At 49.1% G+C, this 23,524-nt stretch overlaps 1 protein-coding gene across 1 annotated transcript in view; it reads left to right on the top strand.

The window, feature by feature from the left end:
- Window positions 1-4,350: 4,350 nt before the first annotated feature.
- Window positions 4,351-23,524, top strand: part of FAM53B (family with sequence similarity 53 member B) — a 39,360-nt gene continuing 20,186 nt past the window's right edge. The window contains 3 exon segments of the mRNA XM_050305370.1: window positions 4,351-9,881; window positions 15,372-15,604; window positions 18,755-18,806. Coding sequence (XP_050161327.1) covers window positions 15,536-15,604; window positions 18,755-18,806 — 121 coding nt within the window. The 5' untranslated portion in view covers window positions 4,351-9,881; window positions 15,372-15,535.

Genomic DNA, 23,524 nt, shown 5'->3' with positions numbered 1-23,524 from the left:
GCCCCGCCGAGCACGGCCATGTGGAGCACGGCCACGCGTGCTGGCGGCTTTGCAGCTGAATCCCTGTCTCCAGACTTTTCTCACTTCCAGCTTGAACACAGAGCAGGGAAGGAAAAAACTTTTGAGACTTCCAGCTCTCCACAGGGCCAAGGTGTCCAGGAACCACACTGGTTATAGAAAGCAGATGGCCTTTTGCTGTAAATGCAAGACTTAGCATAGAAAATCTGGGCAAATCAGTTCAGTAGATAATTGATTTGTGTGAGTGAGATCGAGATTTTTGTATATGGAGATCAGGCAGACTGTGGGACAGAGCCAGCACCAATGTAGGCTAATTCTCAGGTATGGATACCTGCATAAATATGTGCATGTGCATAAATACCAACACATGCAAATAGGCAAGCACAAACCAATATAAATCCCCAAATCTGCTTTGGTTAATTAGATGCAATTAATATTTTTTTCTAGTATCAAAGCTTCGCTTTACTTTCAGCAAAAGTATAAGTAGAACAAGACATACAGCTTTTTGCCAGAACACCTGTATTTCTGTGCAGAACAGGCACCGTGGGCTGTGTCCTCATGGGATGGGGAGGGGGATGAGCTTTATCCAATTTGTCGATTTCATTATTGCTGATTAAATTCTGATTTCTCAAATGGCAGCTGCGTGCTTTGAGACTGTGCTTCCTTTTCCCTTTCTTATGATGCGCAGAGTTTTTCTTGATCATTGTTGGGATGGGGGGAGTTTGTACGTGCCTTGTAAAATCTCAGATGGAAAAGGGGACCCCCCAAGTTGAAAGGGTGATTTTGGTTTTGTTCCCTTCCCCCTCCCTTATCACATGGTTTCTCAAGTGATGTTACTGGGAAATATCCTTAATGAACATCAATTTGTGGCAGAGCAGACTTTGGACCAACTTTGGACTGGGACAGGGCAAGGTGCCAGAAATGCTCGGAACTCTTTGGAGAGGTCAGCCTGGAGAGGTTGAGTCTCCTTCCCATGTGCCAGGGGGAGAGAGAGGGCAAGCAGAGCCTTGGTATCAGGTCTGCACTCTTTCCTAGAGTGAAAACACCTTCAGAAAAACAGGCTTTATTCCTGTGGCTATGAGGGACCAGGCTAGCAGAGGAGTTGGGGTGTTGCCTCTCTGGAGCTCCTCAAGCAAGTTCTCTCCTTGGCTGACTTTTTCTGCTCTTTTCTCTCCCAAAACGGGGAGGAGGAGGAAGAGGAAGCAAGCCTGCTGACTCGGGGAAACAGAACTAAAAAAAAAAAGAAGGTCTGACAAGTGGCAGAGGGCTGGGACTGCCACTCTGTGACTGCCGTCAGTCCCACGTGCCCGCTCGGTGAGAGCTGTGCCCCGGCAGCTGCCCGTTCGCCTTGCTGGGGTCCCCGTGGGGCTGGGCAAAAACACCTCCCAGACAGTAGCTCCTCCAGCACGGCTGCTCCCCGGAGAGCTAAATATAAACACAGCCAAGAGGAGAGGGAATTTTCCACCGTGCTGCTCGTCTGTACCTACCGGGTCATGAATCCCGGGGAAGCCCCTGGGTCTGCTCCTTGTCCCCTGCCAAGCCAGCAGGGTATGGGGTGAGTGCCACTGCTCTCTGTAGGGATGGGACCTTCCATAAATTCCTTGAAAGCAGTCAGGGCACTGGCAGACCTGAGCCCTGGCACTCTGGTTCTGCACACAAGCCTCCCTGCCAGAAGTGGCCGTGTTTTAACTCTGGAAAAGGACTTCTCCAAGGTCACACTCCTGCGCCCACAGTTGCAGCCTGGCTGCCCATGACCCAGCTATTTCTGCAGAGCAGCAATGCAGAACGTGGCTCTGGGACAGTGAACCAGAGAGCAGGTCCGTGGGCTGTTTTGTTTTTCCAAGCTTTTCTGAGTTGTCTCTCCATAGAGAGACAAAAATTCCCTAGCAAGAACCTGTTTCTAAAACCTCACCAGGGTGGTGAGTCTTTGGTCATCAACAGGTGAAGTAGAGATTAAAAATTAAGAAGCATCATCATGCAGTTAAAGATTCAAAATTAAGAAGCATCATCATGCAGTTAATTTACAACCAGAATTTCTCCTGGCTTCAGGAGGTTGATCCACGAGTTTTGAGGCCTATCATATTTGATACGATGGGTGTGTGAGGTGCCACATCTTATGCATCTGACCTATGCTATGCAAGAGAAATAAGATTTGATATGTTAGAAGTTTCTTTGAAATGCACAGAGGAGTAAACTGCATTACACTGACCTGGAGGAGCACCAAACCCCGTGTGGAGCATGGCTGATCCCAGCACTGCAGGCTGTGGGTCCCTGCATGGATGGGTGGGAGGTACCAGGTGAATTTAGCTCTGTAATCACTTCATTTGAGTAATATTTTAAGAACTGGTTGAGTGAGTGCAAAAACTCTGTTCTGGTGCGTTGCGTTTCTGTACCTCCCCCCTAAAAGTGTACCCGAGGGAGACCTGGTCATGGTTTTTGCTTTTAGAGGATTAAATATAGCAGCAGCGTTGGTGTCACTCCTCTGTAGTCCATTTGAAGCATCCCTTGGGCTACATCATTCCCTACACTTGTGGCTCCTGGCCATAGGTTTTGCTTTCAGCAGCCAGAGCTCAGGGCTTGCGCTGTGCGGTAGGTTTGGGACCGTGGTGAAAGCAGAGTTTTACTTTGTGGCTGTTTTGTGCTCGTGTATCCTTACGTCTCCCAGGGTTAGTAAAAAAATGGGATCTGGCAAGCTTTGATCCGGCAGCTGGAAAACCTGCTCTCCCTCTCTCTGCTCAAAAAGCAGCCCTCGAAAGGAAGGACCAGAAACCCTCTGGGTGGCAGAGGAGAAGCGGGGCTTGGGGACGTGGTGGCACAGAGGATGTGGCTGTCAAGGTGCATCAGCAGCTTGCTTTGGTCTCAGTGCCTGGTCTGGACTGGGGGAGCTGAGAGACACCCCTCTCCCTGCTCCTAAATCCCAGGGGATGAGTTAAAGCTTGTTATGCCCTTACTTGTATTTAAGAGTTTTCTTTTCTAGTGTTTTTCCTTTCCTTCTCATTTCTCCTTCTTGCTCCTCTGCCTCAGTTGCCCCAGTTGTACAAGTGCTGCCGTCACTATTCTGCACCACTGGGAAATGTTAGGGAAGGAAAATGGCATTAATGCAGACAAAGGGTCTTGCCTGGTCAGGACAGCCTGACAGCACAGTTAGGCCAGGTGGGGGTGGCCATTTCTCATTTCAAGTGATATGGGAAAGTCACAGTAACTGTGAGTTTTGTATTTCTGGGCTTGCCTTAACCTTACTGAAAACCTTCAGCCTCCTGGCCTGCTGACAAATAGTTGTCAATGTTATAAACTATATTTATAAATATTTATAAATATTGTATTTATATATTTATAAATATATATATGTTATAAAATATATTATTAACCCTGTTATCATGTATTTGTTTGTTTGTTTTTCTCAGCTGTTACAAATGGATGTTGTATAATTTATTTGAAAGGACAAGTTTTAATACTATGAACTAGATGGTGAAAGCTACAGCTGTGTACCAGAGCTGAAGAGCTGTTATAATTATGAAGATACAGAAAGCATTAAATATATTGACATTTGGTTTTGTAGCCTCTCTGTTAATTCAGAAAAATAGGTTACCCAGAGAAGCTGTGGCTGCCTCATCCCTGGAAGTGTTCAAGGCCGGGCTTGATGGGGCTCTGAGAAACCTGGGCTAGCAGAAGGTGTCCCTACCCATGGCAGGGGATTGGAACTAGAGGGTCTTCAAGGTCCCTTCCCACCCAGGCCACTCTATGATTTTATTTTTATTGGAATATCAGTTGTGCTATGAATGAAATGCAGTGCAATGGGATGGTACTTCTCAAAGTGAAAGCATCGTGGTTAATGAAGATTTAGAGCTACCAAAAGCTTCATTTAGAAACTCTCACACACGTTTTCAGTTGCACATGGTTTATGTTGTTGGTAGAAATTATTTTTCCCGTGGAGGTTTCAGATGTAAGTATTTTAAACTTAATTTAAAATAAGAAGTCCCGACTCTCCAGCGTGACTTATTGTGCTGTCAATGCCCCCCCCCCTCCCCGTGCCTGTCTTTTGTGTACCCCACAGTACATCATAAAGGTGGCAGGGTCAAAAGGAGTGTTAGAGCTGGGACAAGAGCCAGGCCAGCCTGCAGAGGGGCTGCTCTGTCAGTCCACCCTCCTGGTCCTGACACATCCCACCCTGGTGACTGTACTGGGACATGGGGCTGCTGGGGATAGGGGTAAGCAGCTCATTTAGGGTGGAGGGCAGTGAGCCAGGAGAGCCCCTCTCCCTGGGACTGCTCTATGTATCGCCATTTTTAGTAATTTTCCAAATTAATTCTTGCTGGAGCATGGACTTGATGATCTTAAAGTCTTTTCCAACCTAAGTGATTCTATGAGTCAGTGTCTTTTAGGAAGCCCACTCAGGGCAGAGATGAAACTGTAGCGCTGACTGGGAGCCCTCTGCAGTCATTTGCTGTGCTGGTGGTTTATTATGATGATTATTGTCTGTGCTGGTTCAGGAAAAAATTGCACTTTGCCCTTGCTGTGGACCTGCACAGTCCCAGCTTCCCACTGTGCTGGGAGGTGTCCCAGTGCCAGTGTGCTCCCTCTGAGGGACCTGCCTGGCTTGTCCTGCCCTCTCTGGAGGCAGCCAGGTCATCCTCAGCAGTTGCCACCCCACATCCCCCCAGCCTTGTGCTGTCCCTGTGTCTTCAATCCCTCAGTTACTCTCGGGTTCTCCTCCAGACCTCGGCCAGAGGTGACAGGAGGCTCCAGGTGCCCCCGTAGCAGTTGTGGAGTGCAGAGCACAGACACAGTGCTATCTCTGCTCCTCCTGGAGAGCCCCAGTTTATCCAGCCTGTGGCCATATCCCTGCATGCCTTGGTAATCTACTGCACCGTGCAGGAGCCTGGGGACATGCCCCTGCCTTTGAGGTGAGTGGCTTTTAAGCAATTTAGTTTTTTAAGGTGTATCTTAATGTCTCTGTTACAGACAGTGCTTGTTGCTTCTCTTCGTCCTGTGTTATCAAGTTGTTCTCTCTATTTAGTGCTTTTCTGGTGTCGAGTCACTTACACAGCACTGATTTTGCTGTTTCCTTCCCAATTACTGCCAGAAATATTGCATGGCCTAAGGTGACAGCTTAGTTCCTGTTGCAGCCAGCGTTGCCAGTTATTTGCAGGTCTGTTTGGGATCTGCCACTTAGAGAGCTGTCGATAGCTGTCATACACCTGTGTGTGCTCTAATGAGGTCCGTTATGCCAGTGCTCCCTTTCACCTGCACAAAGACATCTGCTGAGGTGAGAGCTCTTTGCCTGGTGCTGCAAGAGTGGTTCCTGACTCCCTGACCTCACACTGAAACCGGAGCCTTGCTGGGCTCCAGTTTTCGGGGTCATCACGTTGTGCCAGTCCTCGGGGAGCATCGGTGGTGATGGCTCAGAAGACTTTTTGGCACAATCTTATAACAGTTGAAGGTGTAAATTATTTGCTGCTGTTGTTTAAGAATGATCTATATTTAGTTCTTGCTGTTTAATATCATGCCAGGTTACTCCTGACAAACATGACCGTGTCCTTTCCCTTTCTCCTCAGGACAGTGTTAGCATTTATATTGGCCATTTCTCACTTTTCTACATTGTGACTAATGTTTCCACTGTTCTGTTGTTGTCAGTGGCACTTCTTATTGTCCTTATTATCTATAAAAAACTCTCTAGGTTGTTTTCTAACAGTGTGGTGTTTAGCTTGCACTCTCATGCATTTTAAGGTGGTGTCAGAATTTTAGGGACTTCACAATGATTTACAAATTCTAGGATTCATTAATTCCTTCACTCATTAGGGTTGCAAGTTGATACATATTTTTTTTTCCCATGTGATGGAGGTGGATATTTTTGCTGCCCTATTTGTCCTGGGCAATCATTCATGTTTGTGCACTGACAAAACACCTGGCACAGTTCCCTTCCTGGTAGCCTGCTGGCAGCTTTGGAGCCGGGATGGGATGCAGCATTTAGGTCAGTTCTCCTCGGGATGCCGTTTCAGGAGCGGGCTTTGTGTTTCACACCACGCTGGTGCCGGGGCCAACGTCTCTGTCCTTTGGGCTTCCCCTTTCCACAGCACAGAGGAATCTATTTCTCCTCCTGATTTTCACCTGGGCAGGGGGGGTGAGAGAAAGAGGGATGCATGGAGACTATGCAGAGATGGAGACTCTTGGGGTGGAAAAAGCAGATTTCAGATTTTTTTACCCCTTTACTACTGCATGTTCACACTGTCATGAATGAGCTCGTGGAAGGCCGGGCAGGACGACGTTCCTGCCAGCCCAAATAAAACCAGGGGCTGTTTGCATTTTCCACTTAACTTTTTTTTAAAATTTTCCTCACCTCTGAGACGGGCTGCAAAATCTGGGCTTTTATGGCTGCCAAGCTACAGTGGAGCTCATCCTGCTCTGCTCCACGCGACTCAGGCACCCCCAGGGGATGAAACATCCCATTGCTGGGAAAATTGTCCTCTCTGAGCGTTACTTCTCTGGCTGGGCAAGCACCTTGGTGGGGTGCCTTGCTTTGAGGCCGTGGCACCTCGGGCTCACTTCAGCTGCACCCCAGGCTCTCAGCAGCACGGGGGGAAGCATCTCACTGCCTGGCCCTCGGGGAGCCAAACCCACAGAAGGTTTGGGCTCTACGTGCTGCTGACACCTCGCAGGAGCCGGGAGCGCGTTACAGCAACAGATTCCGTATTATTCCAGCCTCGCAAGCGTCTCCTTGCGATACTAAAAACACCAGCTAAAAGCCAAGTCCAAGCTCTCAATGAATGACTCCGTGGAAATGCTGTCGGGCACGTTTCAGTGCTGCTTTGGCTTTGATTTAAACGGGTAAACACGGTGAGTGGGTGTTTGCTTTGACTTCTTCCTCGCAGCGAAAGACTTCCTTTGAGGGAAGGCAAAGCCTCCAGTGCTGTTCCCCATCACAGCATTGGACCGTTCTGCCCGTGGTTTGATTTTGGTGATGCCTTTGCTGCCTGCCTGGGTCCTGTGCTGCCCAGCAGCAGTGGGAACCCCCCCAGTTTACCCAGTACCAGGGACGCCTCGAGCCCAGGGCTCTACTTAAGGGTAGGAATAACCTTGGCAGAGCCTGGTTTCTCCACCTGGTTGTGGCAGAGTCATCCCCCTTGGGATGATGACCAAGGACCTCCTTGGCTTTTGTGGGCACCTCCCCCTGCTTGACCCTACCTGACTGCTCTGTTTCCTTTGAAGCGCCCCAAAATCACCTCCAGCTTTGGCTGCACCATGATTACACGTCAGAGACAGCCTTCACCACGTGGTGGGTGGTCTCTGGAGGAGGCAGGGTGGGTGCAGCCCGTCCTCTCCTTGTCCTGCTGCTTTCGGAAGAGCCCCCCTCTGCTCCTCACACAAGTCCCCCACCTCCACCAGAGCCATCAAAACCGGCTCCTTGGCAGCCTGTGCACGTAGGAACCATCTTCTGGTAACAGATTGTTGTGTATTTAATGAACCCGAGGAAAACACGGAATCCGGAGGCTGTGGGGCGATACGAGTTTGCTGTTCAGTCTGCCAAATTCACGCTCATTCAGACAACTCGCAGATGTTTGGCTCCTCGTTCGTCAAAGAGGTTTATGGAAGATGCAGCGCTCAGAAATTCACGGGGAGACGGAGGTGGCAGCGTGGGCAAAGGTTTCCTGGCCCCAGAGGGCTCCTTCCCTCCCTTCGCTGTGCCTTCCCCTTGCCAGTGTTGATGGCAACGGATGGACAAACAGCAGGGAAAAGTGCCTTTCGGTCACTAGGAGGATTAATAAAGGCCCTGGGTTCGTCTTTCAGGAGCCAAGGAGCTCTTTGAAAGCTATTTCTGAGCTGAGGAATGAAGCCCCAGAGACTGCCCAGGAGCCAAAGTACTCTGGTGTAATGCAAACAGTGTAGGGTGTGCAGGTGACAGTGGGCACGTGTGTTACCCTGTGTGGGCACAGAGACGGTCCACTGAAAGCACCTGAAGTTCTTAAAATATTGCCTGCTTACTTCAGGGAGATACTTTCAATTTTTGGAAGGTTCTAAATGGTCATTTTTCTGCACTGCATGTGAGGGTTCTGCAGTCTTAGGGTGATTTATCCATAAAGGAGAGCTGGTAGAAGACAGTGTGGAATCTGCAAATTGATCCATACATCCAGTATTTCCCTGCTTTTACTCCAGATAAATCTGTAGGGGCTGTCAGCCTCTACCTCTTCTCCAGCTCAGCCTTGGAAAAAGGAGAAATCTGACCTGCAAGCAGCAGGTTGGAAAGAGATGATCTTTAAGGTCCCTTCCAGCCCAAACCATTCTGTCATTCTGACCCTCAGGGCATTATGATCTGGCTGTAAGTAGATGGACGTTGTTTCATGGAGGTGGGTGTTCAGGTGGGTTTATGTGCTGTTTGAAAATGGTTTGAGCTTGAGAAGTGAGTCAGTAAAAGTGTTGTGGTGGGGCTATTTACCATCTCTGGCTCAGACATTTCAGGCTGTATATGGGAAAAGAATATAAGGAAGAAACAAGAACTGGTTTTTTGTGTCTGTTTACTAGAGCAGCGTGCTCTGAGCAGTAATTAAAAGTAAACCTGGACCCTGCTGGCTTGTTCAGCATCCCTAGTTGTTGAGATTAAGCAGCCAGAGCAATTCTCAATTCAGCAATTCCTCAGCTTTCGGGAGCATGGCCAACACTCACAGTGTCTCACAGACCACTGCAAATTCTTGTAATAAATCTCACAATTGAGGCGGGGGGAGGAACCCACAGAAAGGTGAGATGGTTTGTAGGACCAGCAGGCTGGATTGCTGCTGCTGCTTCAGCTGCTCTTCTCCAGAGACAACCCTTGGTCCAATATTTCTACTATTCCTTGGAAATAGTACTCAAAGTTAGAAGCAGATTAGGCCATGATTACAGGTTTGCTCAGAAAGAATGTGTCATTTCTATGGTTGTAGGGACTAAGAGCATCCTGTAGGATGGCCCACACATGCAGGGATATTGGTGGTGTGTGTCCCCAAGGCGACGTGGCTGCAGGGGTCTGTGTTCCTGCAGGACTCCCCGGCGTCAGTCCTGCTGGCTGAGGAGGATGCTGAGCTTATGGGGCTGAGCTCTGCTGTGTGGTGTCAGTGGCTCTGGGGTGTTGTTCCACGGCAGAGTGTTGAGCTGGGAATGCACCCTCATGTTGGAGCAGCTCGTCAGCCTATGCCTGTGGCCAGCTAAGGAATGATCCCATTGGGGGTGTGACCCTGGTCCTCAGCAAAACTCGTGCAGGCTGGATGTGCAGCCAAGAGATACCCAAGACCTCACATTAGTGCTCCAAACGTGTCTGGTCTTCTCTTTAATCCCCACAGGTGAGTTTTTGTGCAGTGAGCCGGGTCCTGTCTAGTCACTTCATAGAATCATCACAGAATCACTGAATGGCCTGGGTTCAAAGGGACCTTAAAAGATCATCTTGTTCCTTCCCCCTGCCATGGGCAGGGACACCTTCAACTAGCCCAGGTTGCTCCAAGCCCTGTCCAACCTGACCTTGGACACTTCCAGGGATGGGGCAGCCACAGCTTCTCTGGGCAACCTGTGCTGGTGCTTCACCACCCTCACAGGGAAGAATTTTTCCCTCATATCTTGTCTAAACCTACTCCCTTTCAGTTTGAAGCTATTCCCCCTTGTCCTGCTGCTTCCCATGTCTCACTGGTTCCTCTCTGTTGGAGACCGGCTGTCTCCTCACCCGCACCTCTCGCTTGCTGGTTGCTGTTTTGCAATGACTAATTTTGCTTTCTTCTTCTTCTCCTTTTCAGTTGCCAGGGAGGAAAAGGCAAAGTCACTGCCAGCACCATTTCCTTCAGCCTAAAGATGTTGAGACAAAGCACCTCTGCCCCTGCCCTGTCCTTTCAGTGCTTCCGCTGCTGGTGTATACGGGAGTTGTTCCCCTGCCACTCCTATTCCCTAAGAGCACAGGGGCAATAAATCTGATGTGTTTTACTCAGCTAGATGGTGTGTAACTGTCCTTAATTGCTCTTATTTCTCTTTGGTGAGAGCTTGCCTGCAGATCAGGTCCGACCCAAACATGTAGATCTGGCCGTGAGCTTGGACTTCAGTATCTCCCAGGAGGAGACTGGGGTTGTTTGGATGCGTGGTTTTGGGACTCAGGGTGCTGAGGTGTTACACAGGCACTTGGAGCAAGGGATGGGCTTGAAATAATAGATTTTTGTTTGCTCAGTAATTGATTTATGGCTGTGGGCAGGACCCTGGAACGTGTGTTGTTCCTGGTGGTGAGGGTTAAGCCAGGTTGCATGAGGCTGTTCTTGGAGGCTGCACATGGTATTTTCGGTCCCTAATCTGGTCCCTCAGGATGGGTGCTGTTATGGTAGACCTCAGAATCCTTCTGGCTGTGTGTTTTATTAGCGTGGCTGCAGGTGAGTTCTGGGCTATGCTGGTGAGGACCTGTATTCCTGTGTGAAGCTGTTGGCCATGAGCAACGAGGTGATGTGGTTCTTGAAGCTGTGCAGACCTCCAGGATGATGCTCACCTCAAACACCCCTTTGCCGTGCCAGGTGTTTAAAATGTTACATGTGGGTAAGTCTTTTACTTAGTAATTAGTGCTGAAAGTGTGTCTTTATGTTGTTAGCCCTGGAAAAGTCTAGTCTTGCTGCAAGCAGGAGGCAGAGGAAGACATTTCCTTATTCCTTTTCTTTGGCTGGTGATCTCTGATTCCTTTATCTGAGTACTTAGAGCATGTGGCAGCACAAGTCTTAGCCAGGCAGGGATCAGGCAGGAGGGGAGTGCCGTGCAGGACCCGTGGTCTCCTGCACTGGAGCCCTTCTCCTGCCTCTTGGAAGGATGGTGCTTGCCCTTCCCAGCAGCTGGGGAAGACCCTGTGGAGCAGGGGGAGCTGACTGCAGGCTCAGGGCAAGATGGGGCAGGGCTGCAGCCTTTGTGCTCTGAGGGCTGGGCAACCTGGGGCAGCTTTTTCCTCTTGACAGAATCCCAGGGGGCGATCCTGTTGTGGCTGCATCCGTGGAAGTTTTGTCCTTTGAAAGCCACGTGCACTGACTCATGATCCTGTTGGCTCGGGACTAGTCCACGGTGCATTTTCAGAGTGTACAGACTTCTTCTTGGGCCCTGAATGGCATTTTTCACGTTTATTGGAGGATTTTACCCCATAAATAAACTCATTATTCATTAATGACATGGGAGATTGCTCAGGCAAGGGGAACAAACTGCCCAGAGCTGAGCCCCCTCAGCCCTGCTACAGAAGGCAAATTGTTGCCTGAGTGAGGAAATGAGCCCAGACTTAGCTGCATGCAAATGATAGGCTTTGAGGATTTTTCCAAATTCATAATGCAATAAATCAACAAATTGAAGATGTACTTCTTGGCACTGTCCAAAGCCCTGATGGTGAGACAGACTGTGCAATGAGGAGAGTCAATATAGCCCCAAGTACCCTCTAGGAAGGGGAAGGATGGAGAGAGAAGCATGTTTTATAGTTTGGGTAAATATTGCAACGTGATGCTCTGCAGAAAGCCTTAAACCCCACAATTTTCAATTGCAGTCACCAGTTTTGGCTATTTCTCCAAACTCTTTGTAGAATTTGCACAGTGTGGGGGAATTTCCATTTCACTGGTGAGAGTGGGAGGGGGTTAAGCCTTAGAATTGTGATCAGTGTTGCCCAGAGGGATTAGGTTTGGTTCTTCAGACGTGTGGGTCTAAACTGCGTTAAATAAATCACGGTGGCTCCTCTCTCAGCCCCTCATTTTCTTCAGGCACAGCACAGGGAGTGGTGCTGAGGCAGGGGGTAGGAAACAAGGTCCTGTGTGGATTGTGGCTTCTTCACTGGAGACTTGGAGCAGCATTAAAAATCCACCAGGGGCAGGCAATTTATATTCTGACAGTGATGACCCTGTTGTGCTTGCAAGGTGTATCAGTATGCAAAATTCGGCACTGGCTCCTGGTTCCTGTGTGCCCTTCCCACTGTAAATAGGTTTTATGTCAGTGTTTGTGTGTCTGGAGATGGATTATTGAGCTCCATGGGGGTTGAATGTTTTCTGGGTGTGGGGTGGTGATCCCACAGCACGTGGAAATCCCCAAGTGCCACACTGACAGGTCTTTTAAATCTCTCTAGGGATGGGGACTCCACCACTGCCCTGGACATCTGTGCCAGGGCTGGACAACCATTTCTGTGAGAAAATTTTTCCTAAAATGTATGGGATGTGCTATTGGTCACTGCTCAGGCTCCCTCTAACCACGGCAGTGCCTCTGACAGACAGTTTGTCAAATCCCGAGGTATTTTCCATACAGTTCAGTGTAACAGGTGAAGAGGACGTGGCTGTGACTGGTGCTTGGAATCTGCTGTGGTAACACCAGTTGTGGGGTGGGGAGTGGGACCTCCCTGCAGGGAAGGTCTCCCTGCTGTTTGTCCCCTGTGAGCTGCTCTAGGGCTGTGCTCCTTGCTTGTGCCTTGTAAGGAGCATGTTTGTTCTCCAGCGTTACCTTTCAAGCCCGTGGATGAAAGCTGGATCATCTGAATTACTCTTTTTGCAATGTAACTTTTTTTCCCAAGCCCAACACTCCGTGACTGTGATACTGTCCAGGAAGCAGCTCTGGGAGAAACTTCTTCCCACCTCTGCAACTGCAGAGAGCACTCTGGCTTCTGTTTGGTCTGTATTTTGAATGAAAACCCAAGGAAAAAGCAGGGTTTGCTAAAATCTGGGGGCTTCCATGCACTAGTGCTTCTCATGGGCACTTCATACAGCCTGGGAGATCATGTCAACCCCAGTGGCCATGGCCTGAGCCTGAACTTAACCTTGACATCAGGATGAAGATAATTCCTTTATCTGATTGCAAGTGAGGAAATACATTTCTTAAAGTAATTAATGGTCCCTGAAGAGTATATTTTTATTAGCATGTGTGTGTGTGTGAAAGCATCCAGTCTATAAATACACAGTAATTTCCTCCTCAGCACCAGCAGGACCCGTCCCAGCTCTGCAGTTTCTGTCCCGTGGCACTTGTTTGTATCAGGAGGGCATGACGGGGCAGGAGCCCAGCGAGGCAGGATGGGGAGCCAAAGATCATGCTCTGTGGAAAGTTTTCCTTTTCACTGCAGTTCCTCCATGGGGGTGATTCCAAAACCAAGCCAAGCAGTCGTTAAAATTGCTCGTACCTGCAAGCGCACCTCAGACCCGGCGCTGGGGGTGGTGGTGGTGGTGTTGGCTGCCAGCTCGCAGTTCTCTGCCATTAGGGCTGTGTTAATTGCAGGAGATGCAGCAGGGCAGGGAGAGGGGAGGTGTTTGCTGCATCCTGGCCAGCTTGGGCAGGAGGCTCTGCCCGTACTTGCCGCTGCTCCCTCCCGCTGGCTGCCGCACACCGGCGTGTGTGCCGGAGCCTGCTGCAGCAGCACGAACCATTCCCTTAGGGAAAGGTAATTTTTCCTGGAGGAATCATACCTGGTGAGCGAGGAACTGTGCTCAGCTGCTTCCGTGCTGCTCTGAATGTTTGTTTGATCTTCGCTCCCTGTGTCACTGCGGTGCCGCCAGTGGCCCCGGTGTCCTCCCAAACACAGGGAGCCTGGCACCGCAGCCAGCATTCCTAAATCTGTGTCAGGATCAGGGACAGCTATGACTGTGATAGATAAGAATCACACAATAGTTTGGGTTGGAAGGGACCTTAAAGACTGCAGGGACACTTTCCATGAGACCTGATTGCTCCAAGCCCTGTCCAACCTGGCCTTGAACACTTCCAGGGATGGGGCAGCCACAGCTTCTCTGGGCAACCTGTGCCAGGGCCTGCCCACCCTCACAGGGAAGAGTTTTTCCCCAATATCCCATCTAACCCTTCCCTCTGGCAGTGGGAAGCCATTCCCTTGTCCTGTCACTCTGTCCCTTGTCCCAAGTCCCTCTCCAGCTCTCCTGGATCCCCTTTAGGCACTGGAAGGGGCTCTAAGGTCTCCCTGGAGCCTCCCCTTCTCCAGGATGGACAACCCCAACACTTGTGCCCTCTTCACATAAACCCAGGCTATTCATAGTATAAATATGTGATCTGGGCTCACAAATTATGTGTCATTTTGACAGTCAGAAATGTTTTACTTTTTTATTTAACAGTTTTCCTCTGGCCATTGGGTTTGCCCAGAGGTTTATGATGAAGTTACCAGTAAATTGTATGTTATTAGCCCACTGATGTCCATAAAAAGCTGGAGACTGTACCAGGTACCCCTGGGAGCAGTAAATCTTTGGAAAATGTATTGATTCCCAATCTTGGCTTTGCACTCTGAATGAACTTTGTCCCCACAAAATAATAGAAGGTGATTTTTCTTAACCAGCCAGCTGGCCTTTAAATGAGCTACTCTTGGCACCACCACAAGGCCTAATCCAAGTAAACAGGGACAGGATGATTTACGAGCTGGGAAGAGCAGCCATATCAGTTCAGAATGAGGGTCAATACTTAGCAGCATATTCTCAACTGTTGCCCTTAAATATCACAATTGGCTTTGACGGGATGGTACAGGATCAGTGTTTTATGCCCTTTGGATCAGTGTGGGTTTGGTTGTTTTGCACTAACAGCAAAGCAACAAAACAGGGAAATGGGATTAGAGGAGTGATTTGGGGAAAACGCTGATTTCGATAATCAGATTGGAATTGCAATCTGTCTGCTTTTACACAGGAGTCAGTCTGTCAGGGAGGATGCCAGGAGGTGAGGCAGGGCTCATGGTCAGGGCTGAGCAGTGCCTGGCTTTATATTGTGCTTTATAGACACTCCCTGTTGTGCAGCCTCTAACATTCTCTACCTAAAACTACCTAAGAAATAGGCTAAGGATCAAGAGACATGTTGTGGGTCTTAGGATTTCAGGGCAGAGAGCTCTCTCCTTCCTTGCAGGTTCCTCTTTGTCTTGTTTTTTCCTTAAAGGACTCTTCATAGGTTGGGAACTGGAGAGTAACTGTGGTGGAATAGGGGCATCCAGGAGGGATTTAACAGCCTTAATGATGATGGAGGGCCTTTTTCTGCTGGGTGTCTGCTCCCAGCTGGTGTGATGGCAAGGGCTTCTGTGAGATCAAAAACAGGGCTTTAATGAGCCCTTCTTTCAAAGCGTTGACATCTTCAATGTAGGGATACGAATTCCCTTTCTAAATGGAGAATTCAGAGGAAACTTTATTTGTTTGACTGAAATACTTGTGTCCCTCGTGTGCTTCCCACAGCTCCTGCAAGCGCCCATCCCATTAAACACCTCTGTGCTGAGAGGGTGCAGAGGGACACCAACAGTGTTTTAAGAGCCTAAAATAAACACTCCTCAGCAGTAACCGCCACCAGGGTGTTTTTTTGGGCAGTGCTTGCCCCTTGCCCAGTGCATCCACCCTCCAGGCAAGTCCCTAAAGGCTGTTCCTCTCTCTCTCTCTCTCTGTGTGTAGGGAGTTTTCCACGCTCCGAGGCTGTCCCTGTGCATCCCCCGAGGAGCCGGCGGGGCCCAGCCTTTCCCAGGGGAACATGGACTGAAAGAGGAGCTTTGGCAGGCCCCAGCTGCCAGCACCCTTCTCCTGGACCCTGATGGACTCCGAGGCAGGACTGCATTACCATGGTGATGATCTTAACCAAAACTCGGGAAAACAAAGGTGCTGACTCCGTAACATGCAGGACTGAGCTGGTAAGATTTGCGAATTCTGTGCTCAGAACTGTTGTGCTGCTGAGAACTTTGCTGTAGCTTTGTAATAATTTTTTTTTCTGTGCTGCAGGGCTGGCTCTTTAGGTGGTTTGTAGCACTGATTTCTGCCGAGCTGTGTTAATATCCAAGGAGCGGGTGATTAGTAAATGATTGGAGTGCTGTGGCTTTTGCATATGTGGATTTCAGTAGGCCTGCAGTGGGATAAACAGTAGGAAAAAATCAAATCAATGCTGTGAATAACACAGGTGAGAAGTTGCTTCCCCAACAGTGAACAGATGCTCCTCATTAATAAGAGGATGAGCAAGTGGGGAGCAGGATTAAGTGGGAGATGGCGAAGGGCAGTGCTGGGGTACTTTTAATTTTGCTGGGAGCCTGGAGAGATGCAATTCCAGCCACACTGGAGGAGCAGGCAACAGCAAAAACCCAAATGAGGGCCAACAAACAGCCTAAAGGATACTGCAAGGGGTGAGCAAGGCTGTGGGGCTGAACACACCTGTGGTGGGGCAAATAGGGGGCAATATACCTGGAGGCAGGGTCAGAGCAAATGGGGGTGGGAGTGGGGCAGGAGGAAGAGGTGCAGGGTGTTGGAGAGCCATCTGAGAGAGCCCAGAGAGAGGCTGGTTGTGGACATGTGTTCCTCTGTCCTCCTGGAGAGATGGTCACGGCCTGAGAAGAAATTAGACCAAAGGGCAGGGTGCACTGAGAGTCTCAGATAAGGGCATGCAGGAACACAGCAGGAAGCATCTGGCAGGATTAGCCATAAATGGGCATTTTGAACCTAAAAGAAATATAAATACCTCAGTTTGCTGAGGATGACAAACTGTCCAGCTGGGCTTCCCGGGCAGCCAGCGCAGTGTGCCGGGGAAGGCAGTCTGCCCTGGCAGTGAACAGCACAGGAGAAGGTGAGCAAGCCAGAGGCAGTGCTAAATCCTGCCTTAAAAGGGTGAAATTTCGGAAGGATTTTGATATATTAAAAGAGTATCCTTGTTCTAGTGTTAGCTCCTGCTGGGAAGGCAGCACAGCATGTCCTGTGTCTGCTGCTCAGGGTGGTGAGGGGGGAGCACGAGCACCTGATGCTGGTTGTACCCCAGGAGGTGTGTGGGGCAGGGGCAGGGGAACTGGCTGCAGAGAGACAGATGAGAGGAGCTCCTTCCCTACAAGAAGGGGTGGGTGCTTGGGCTGTCTGATGGCAGACAGCAGAGATGCAGAGCTGTGACACGAAACTTTGCCCTCCCGTGTTTGCCGAGTGCTTCCCACGGCTCCAGTGCTGGGTCGGTGGTGCAGTGATAGTCCTGGGTACACAGCTGGCATTGCTGGGTTGCCCAGGCTGTTAAACTGGGGCAGACCATCACAGCAAGGCTGATCCACCAGAGAAAGCAGGAGTTTTTCTGTTGACTCTATGGGCAAGGCCAAAAAGCAAAACTGAAAGGAAGTACGTGTCTGAGCGATGGGGCAGTATCACCTGCCAGCAGCCAATGGGCTTGTTTGGCTCAGTTCCCGATTTGGTATAAGGACAAAATCCTTACCAAATGGTAATTATACTCAATATGGGACATATGTCCTATTCCTCTCCCTCCTCTGCATTTGCAGGCAGTGGCTGATCCCTGGGGCTGGCACACAGATGTGCTCTGGCACAGCCACTGCCTTCTCTGGGACTTGTCCCCCTTCCATCTTTGCTCCACTTTGGCCACTCTTTGGAGACAGCTGCCTGTCCTCTCTGCCTCCTGATTAATTCTACCTACCACTTCATAAAGTGGGGCTCGGCAGATGGAGATATCTTACTTCACCTAGAAAAATGGCGTGTGCTCCAAAGAAGGTGACTGACTGTTACTTACCTTCACCACATCTAACACCCCATAGTTGCTTTCTGCCTCCACATCCCTCTCTATTCAGTATTTACAACATTCTGTATATGAAGTGGGATCCTTTATTGGATTGCTCTGTACAGGCAGGTGCCATCGTTTGGTATACTATTATTATTATTATTATTATTATCATCATCATCATCCTCATCATGCACTGGAGACAGTGGCACAGGTTGCCCAGAGAAGCTGTGGCTGCCCCATCCCTGGAAGTGTCCAAGGCCAGGTTGGATGGGGCTTGGAGCACCCTGGGCTAGTGGAAGGTGTCCCTGCCCATGGCAGGAGGTTGGAACTAGATGGTCTTTAAGCTCCCTTCCATCCTGTGATTCCATGGTTATGTGAGTAGGCAGCGTGTAAAACATGGATCAGGAGAGGAGGTGTGAATGCAGTGGCCTAATGCCAGGTAAAACACAATTATGGCAGTGCAGATGAGCGTGGAGGCCGTGCTGGTGCTTCCCTCTGATGATGTAAAGCCTTGGTCAGATGGGATGGTGTTGCCAGGATAGACACTTCAGAAGCCAGAATATGGATATTTTTAGGGATAATAAAAGAACAATTATTGTGAAAGTGTGTTTTTTCAGGCATAGCTGAAATGGCACGCAGCTGCAGATGACATATTGATTTATTATATGTAAAACCACCCATGCTCATTTTTAGAAGTCTGATGGTGTCTCTTATGCTGTCAAGAGGAAAATTCTTGGGGAAAAAAAAAAGGGTGTAAAAAGCAACTGGGATTATTTTGTATCCACGTAGTGGCACTTTTCCCTATTTTTAGTGCAAATCAGCACAATCCAAGTGCAGACTCCCCAGAAATGCTGAGTTGAGAGCACCTTGCCTTACAAACACATTATATGTTTAAAAAAAAATTAAATGGCTGCTTTGTACCTGGACAGGGGGGCCTTAATGGGCTTGGATGTGGTTCAGATACCACTGCTGCTGCTCTCTTGCCCAATCCAGAATTACTCCCAGACTGCAGCTCCCGCTTCTCGGTGTTTTGGGTCCTGGGAATGGGAACCTCTCTGCAGCTATTCCCCTGGGTAAGGACTAACTGCAGGACCCATGATCTGCAAGCTAAGGCCTTGACAACGACTCTGCATTAATTAAGTCTGATTTTGTTGAGGGAGGGTGACTGGGTCTGTCCCCTGGTCCCAGTCAAAGCCAGGCCGTGTCAGGCGCCCAAGGCTCTCCTCTCCGCTTTGCCGAGGCAGGGAGGTTTCTGGTGCCCAGGTCGAGTCTGCGAGAAGTGAATAGTTTTTCTGGTTGTTTGCAGCACACTCCAAAGATGAGTCAAGGACCTACCCTCTTCTCTTGTGGCGTGATGGGTAAGTAACAGAAACTTCTGTCTGTATTTACTCCACCTCCGCTCCCGCTTCCTCACCGCCATGGGTGGGAAGATGTCCTGACTAGATGGATGTCCCCAAAAAGCACACTCCTGCAAACTCTGGGGTGGGCATCCTGTCCCACATAGTGGGGACAGAAGGGCACCCACCCCACCACCCACTAGTGGTGGCCATCAGGCCTGTGCCACTCTGTTCCCCAGAGGTGCCCTGTTGCCACTGCCGAGGGAGTTAGTTGCTCCTCTCCTTTCCCCTCCCTTTTGATATATCTGCTTATTTTTAGAGTAACTCATGCAGAGAGATTATAAACATTTGGGGTCTGAGGTTGGGTTTGAGTACCCAGCCCATGACCGCGGCTCTTGAATGTTTGCACGATGCAAGTAACAAATAACAGTATTATCACCAAAATGTTCTACCACTTGGCACGAAGTGTTTGGACAGACCCCAAACAGTAAAGGAAAATGTCTTACTTTTATTGTTGGCAGTAACCACACACAGGATGTTTGATGCCTTTTATGTCGAGCTTCCTATCAATTTTTATGCTGAACAGCCACCAAAATTGATGGAGGATTTGTGCCTTGGTTGATGATCCTGAAAAACTCATAGTGCCAGAGGATGTGCTGTTGGGTTTTGCTCTTTGGCGTTCGTAGCAGGGGAGCCAGACACTGGGCGAAGCCTCAAAACCCAGTTAAAATTGTAGGTCAGGTTTGAGCCAAGCTACTTGCTGTGAAAGCCAATACTTGACAAAGAGGCTGCCCCTTCTCTTCGTGGACACAACTCTCATTAGCGTTAATGAGAGCCGGGCACATGCACTGACAGCAGATGCCTCCCAAGCTCTCCTCCAGTCGACTGGGGGAGCAGAGGAGATGGAGAGCATTTGGGTATTTTTTTCAGATAAAAATCGCAAGCTTCAAAGTCAAGAAGGGGTAGAGACAGCCTGTTCCCTTTCTCCCGCCTGTCAAACGTGAATGAGGAACAAAGAACCCAAATCAGATGGTTTTGTCTTGTGCTGTGGCACTGGCAGGCCCTTCAACAGATATGTTGAGTCCCTGCCTAATTGAAAAGCAGTTTGTCTCTAAGAGCTTCTACAAAGCCTTCTGCATCCTCCTGGTGCTGTGATGGTCTTCTGTGCCTGCCAAATCATGCTCTTTCTGAGGGAACCGAATGTCACCTCCTTGACCTCAGCGTGCCCTGTAGTTGTCTTCACCATGCCCAGTCAAGAGGAGCCCGTTTCTCCCCAGCATGAAAGGCCATTGGTTGGCTTGGGTTTAATTTCAGGCATCTCTCCTGAGTGTTCTTGATGTCTCCAAACTTGTTTGACTTCTTAAATAAGCCCCGTGGTTATTACAGCACCAAATGCAAAACTGGGGCAATATTTCAGGCCAAAGGGCCAAGTCCCTGTCTGTGGAAAGCACTGAGATAAATAAACACAGTGAAGTTTGGACTGGTAGCACAGCCAATGGGAGGCCAAGAATCATATTCTCATGTAAGATGCTGGGGGTTTGGAGGGAAGTTGGCTGAATATTCTGGGGTTTTAACCAGAAGAGGCTGAAGATCTTAGAACAGGGTCTTCCTGGTGCTTTTGGGGTGAGGACAGCTTTGGCAGGAAGGCAGCTCATGTCTGGTCCTGGTGACCAGGGGGCAGCAGGGCAGAGGGAAGCCCATGCTCTGCCAGGGAGGGCATCATCCAAACCCTAGAGTTCCCTCGTAAGGTACTAAACACCACAAGAATTTGAAAATGGATTATGGGTTGTAATAGAAGTCTGTGTATTGAGTAAACATTATTAAAGACTTGGTGTTGGGTGATGCAATGTTAGATCCACTTCTCAAGGTGACCTAAATAATCTTCTGATTTTTAGGATTTATAAGAAATAGCCCTGCCAGTGTGATGAAGTAATTACTAAAAAGATTGGCTTGTCTTTATATAGTCCTATGCCTGGAGGAACATTGAAGGTGAAATGCCTAAAAGTATAAATTCAATAATTTCCCTTTTCCCTTCTCCTTGATGGGTCCTTGAAACACCTGGGAGTATAAGAATTGTCCTGTTTCTCCTTCCCTTCCCCAGCAGTCTGCATTGCATGTTCACAGTGAATGTATCAGTGACTGTGCTGGAGAAAGAAGGTGACACATCAGAAAGCTGGGGCATTCGTGTGGGGAGGCCCTGGCACAGGTTGCCCAGAGAAGCTGTGGCTGCCCCATCCCTGGAAGTGTTCGAGGCCAAGTTGGACGGGGCTTGGAGCAACCTGGGCTAGTGGGAGGTGTCCCTGTCTGCGGCAGGGGGTGGAACTGGTTGGTCTTGAAGGTCCCTTCCAACACAAACCATTCTGAGATTCTACTATTTTTAACATCTTAGAGTGAAATTTTTCTGTCTTTGGGCAAATGGTTTGGAAGGGACATTAAAGACCATCTAATCCCACCCCCTCTGCCACGGGCAGGGACACCTTCCACTAGACCAGGTGGCTCCAAGCCCTGTCCAACCTGGACTTGCAAGGGAAGCTCAGTGGGTGTGTGCTGACAGCTGTGGCCTCCTGTTTTCTGTGTAAGCAAGAAATTATCTTTGAGCTGAGCTGCAGGCAGGGTTTTATTAAGGCTGTGACAAGGTGCTTGCTCATGCAGTCTCTGTGGCTGCAGGATCAGAGTCCTGGCCTGGCATCCCATGAACAGCCCTGGTTGTAAAAGGGAGGAGGAGGAGCAGGAGGAGGAGGAGGAAAGCCAACTCCTAGAATAATTAAGGCTGGAAAAGACCCCCAAGATCAACTCCTACCTTTGAACCCCGTCATGGAGATGATGCCCCTTGGTTGCATCATGAAAGCACTCGCTGGGCTTGCGTGTCTCCTGTCGCTGAACCAGGCTTTCCTGGAATTTTGGGGTACTTTTTTTTTCGGAAAAGACCTTCAGTGCAGAGCAGCATCTTGATGCACATTCAAGCACAGGCAACACACAAAGAGAATAAGCCACACAAGGAATTCTGGTGAGGTGTAGCTGGAGCAGGGAGACCTCACCAGAGGATCACATTGAAGAACAGGGCACGTTTTGCCATCGAGGTGGGGAATTTCCCTCCCCAGTGCAGGCTGTTGGCACCAGCAACCTGCAGCCCACAGGTGTGTTTATTCTCCAGAGTAGATTTTGGGGCCGTTGTTTTCATTTCCCATTGAAGCACAGTCTGTGCATCATATTTTCCTCTTATTTTTGCGCTGGGAATGCTCTATGACACTGCCATCAACTAATTACAGCCATTAAATGTGTTCCACATTTAGAAATTATCTCCTGAACATAAACAGGGGGCAGTGGAAAATGCAGGCTGCCTTTCCCCCTGTGCATGGGGGACTGTGAGACCGAAATCCAACTTGAACAACATGTGAAAGAAAAGGGAATTGGATGCACACCTGTGTGGAGAGAAATGTTTGGGTTAGGATCCAAACAGAATTTATCTGCCAAAAAGGATAAGAAAAATTGATTGAAACCCCTAATTGCTTTACAAGTTGCCGTAATAAATTATGTATTAATGTAAATTATTTCACGGGAAAAGAACGTAGAGGAGACTTGAGCAGAAGGATCATGCATTATGTATAAAAAAGAACTGTAAAAATATTATAGCAGCACATTTGTGTGGCTGTAGTTAAAGTTGTGTCAGCGTTTTGGTTTTACACCCTTCTCCGTGGTTATGAGAGTGGTCATTAAAACTTACTCGGTGTCACCAGAGGAGCATTTAAAAAGCCTGGGGCCGTCCTGGAGCTGCAAAGTGCCTGACGTGTCCCTGCGCTGCTCCTGCAAAAACCTGGAGCTCGGCATTTGGGAGCCTGGCTGTGATGCTCTGAGGATGGATCCTGCTCTCTGTGGGGCTGTGCAAAGCTCAGTGTGGAGGACAACACCCATCTCCTTGATTTTTGGGGTGTGGCTGGAGCCCACGGGTGCCCCGTGCCCCGGACTGCCTGGGTTCGTTTGTTGCAGTGAAGGCTGCACGAGAGAACAGGGGGATGTTGCTGAGGTGTTAGTGTTTATTTTTGCAGTTTTAAGTAAAAATACAGAGGGGGAGGTGCTGTTTCATCCAAGGACACTAACAGCCAAGGAGGACCTGTTTAAGCAGGGGGACAGCCCCTCGAGCCGCACTCATGCTGTGCTCTGCCTGCCCCGTCATTTTCCAATAGGCGAAGGAGGGTTTCCCAGCGAAACATCTCACTTGCAAATCAAGGGGTTCTTATGGTGGGTTTTATCCTGGAACAAATTAGTGCCTCAGGGTAAACCAGGCTGAGGTTTGTAATTAAAGACAATTAATACATGTTGAACTGCAGTAGAATTAACGACTCCAGTGCAATTACTGTTATCAGCTTGGCCAGGATGGGAATCTTACTCTTAAAAGTTTGAGCAGAAAACCAACCACTTTTCCTCAATAAGGCTTTCCAGAGTTCTTTAATTACACCTTCAACCTTTAGATTACCCCATTTTCAAACTGTTTCAGTGAAACCTGCTTTCTGTTTGCACTGAAAACCCATTTTCTGGAATATCTGCTACTTTGGGACTGGTCAGTGATGTTCAGGGGATTGGGGGGGGGGGGTCAGGCTGTGCAAACTCTCATGGTGCAAGGGGAAAAGCAAATTAACCCCAAGCTGGGGCTGGGGATAGCGGTGCTATTACCATTTTCTTTGCAAGGTTTGGAAGATTTATAGCTGTTTGTGCTGAAGCAGGGGTGAAAGAGGAAGGTG

The sequence above is a fragment of the Myiozetetes cayanensis genome, unplaced genomic scaffold (genome assembly GCF_022539395.1).
Source record: "Myiozetetes cayanensis isolate MyiCay16 unplaced genomic scaffold, myiCay2020 scf10, whole genome shotgun sequence".
NCBI lineage: Eukaryota > Metazoa > Chordata > Aves > Passeriformes > Tyrannidae > Myiozetetes > Myiozetetes cayanensis.
This window is presented reverse-complemented; position numbering and strand designations above follow the sequence as displayed.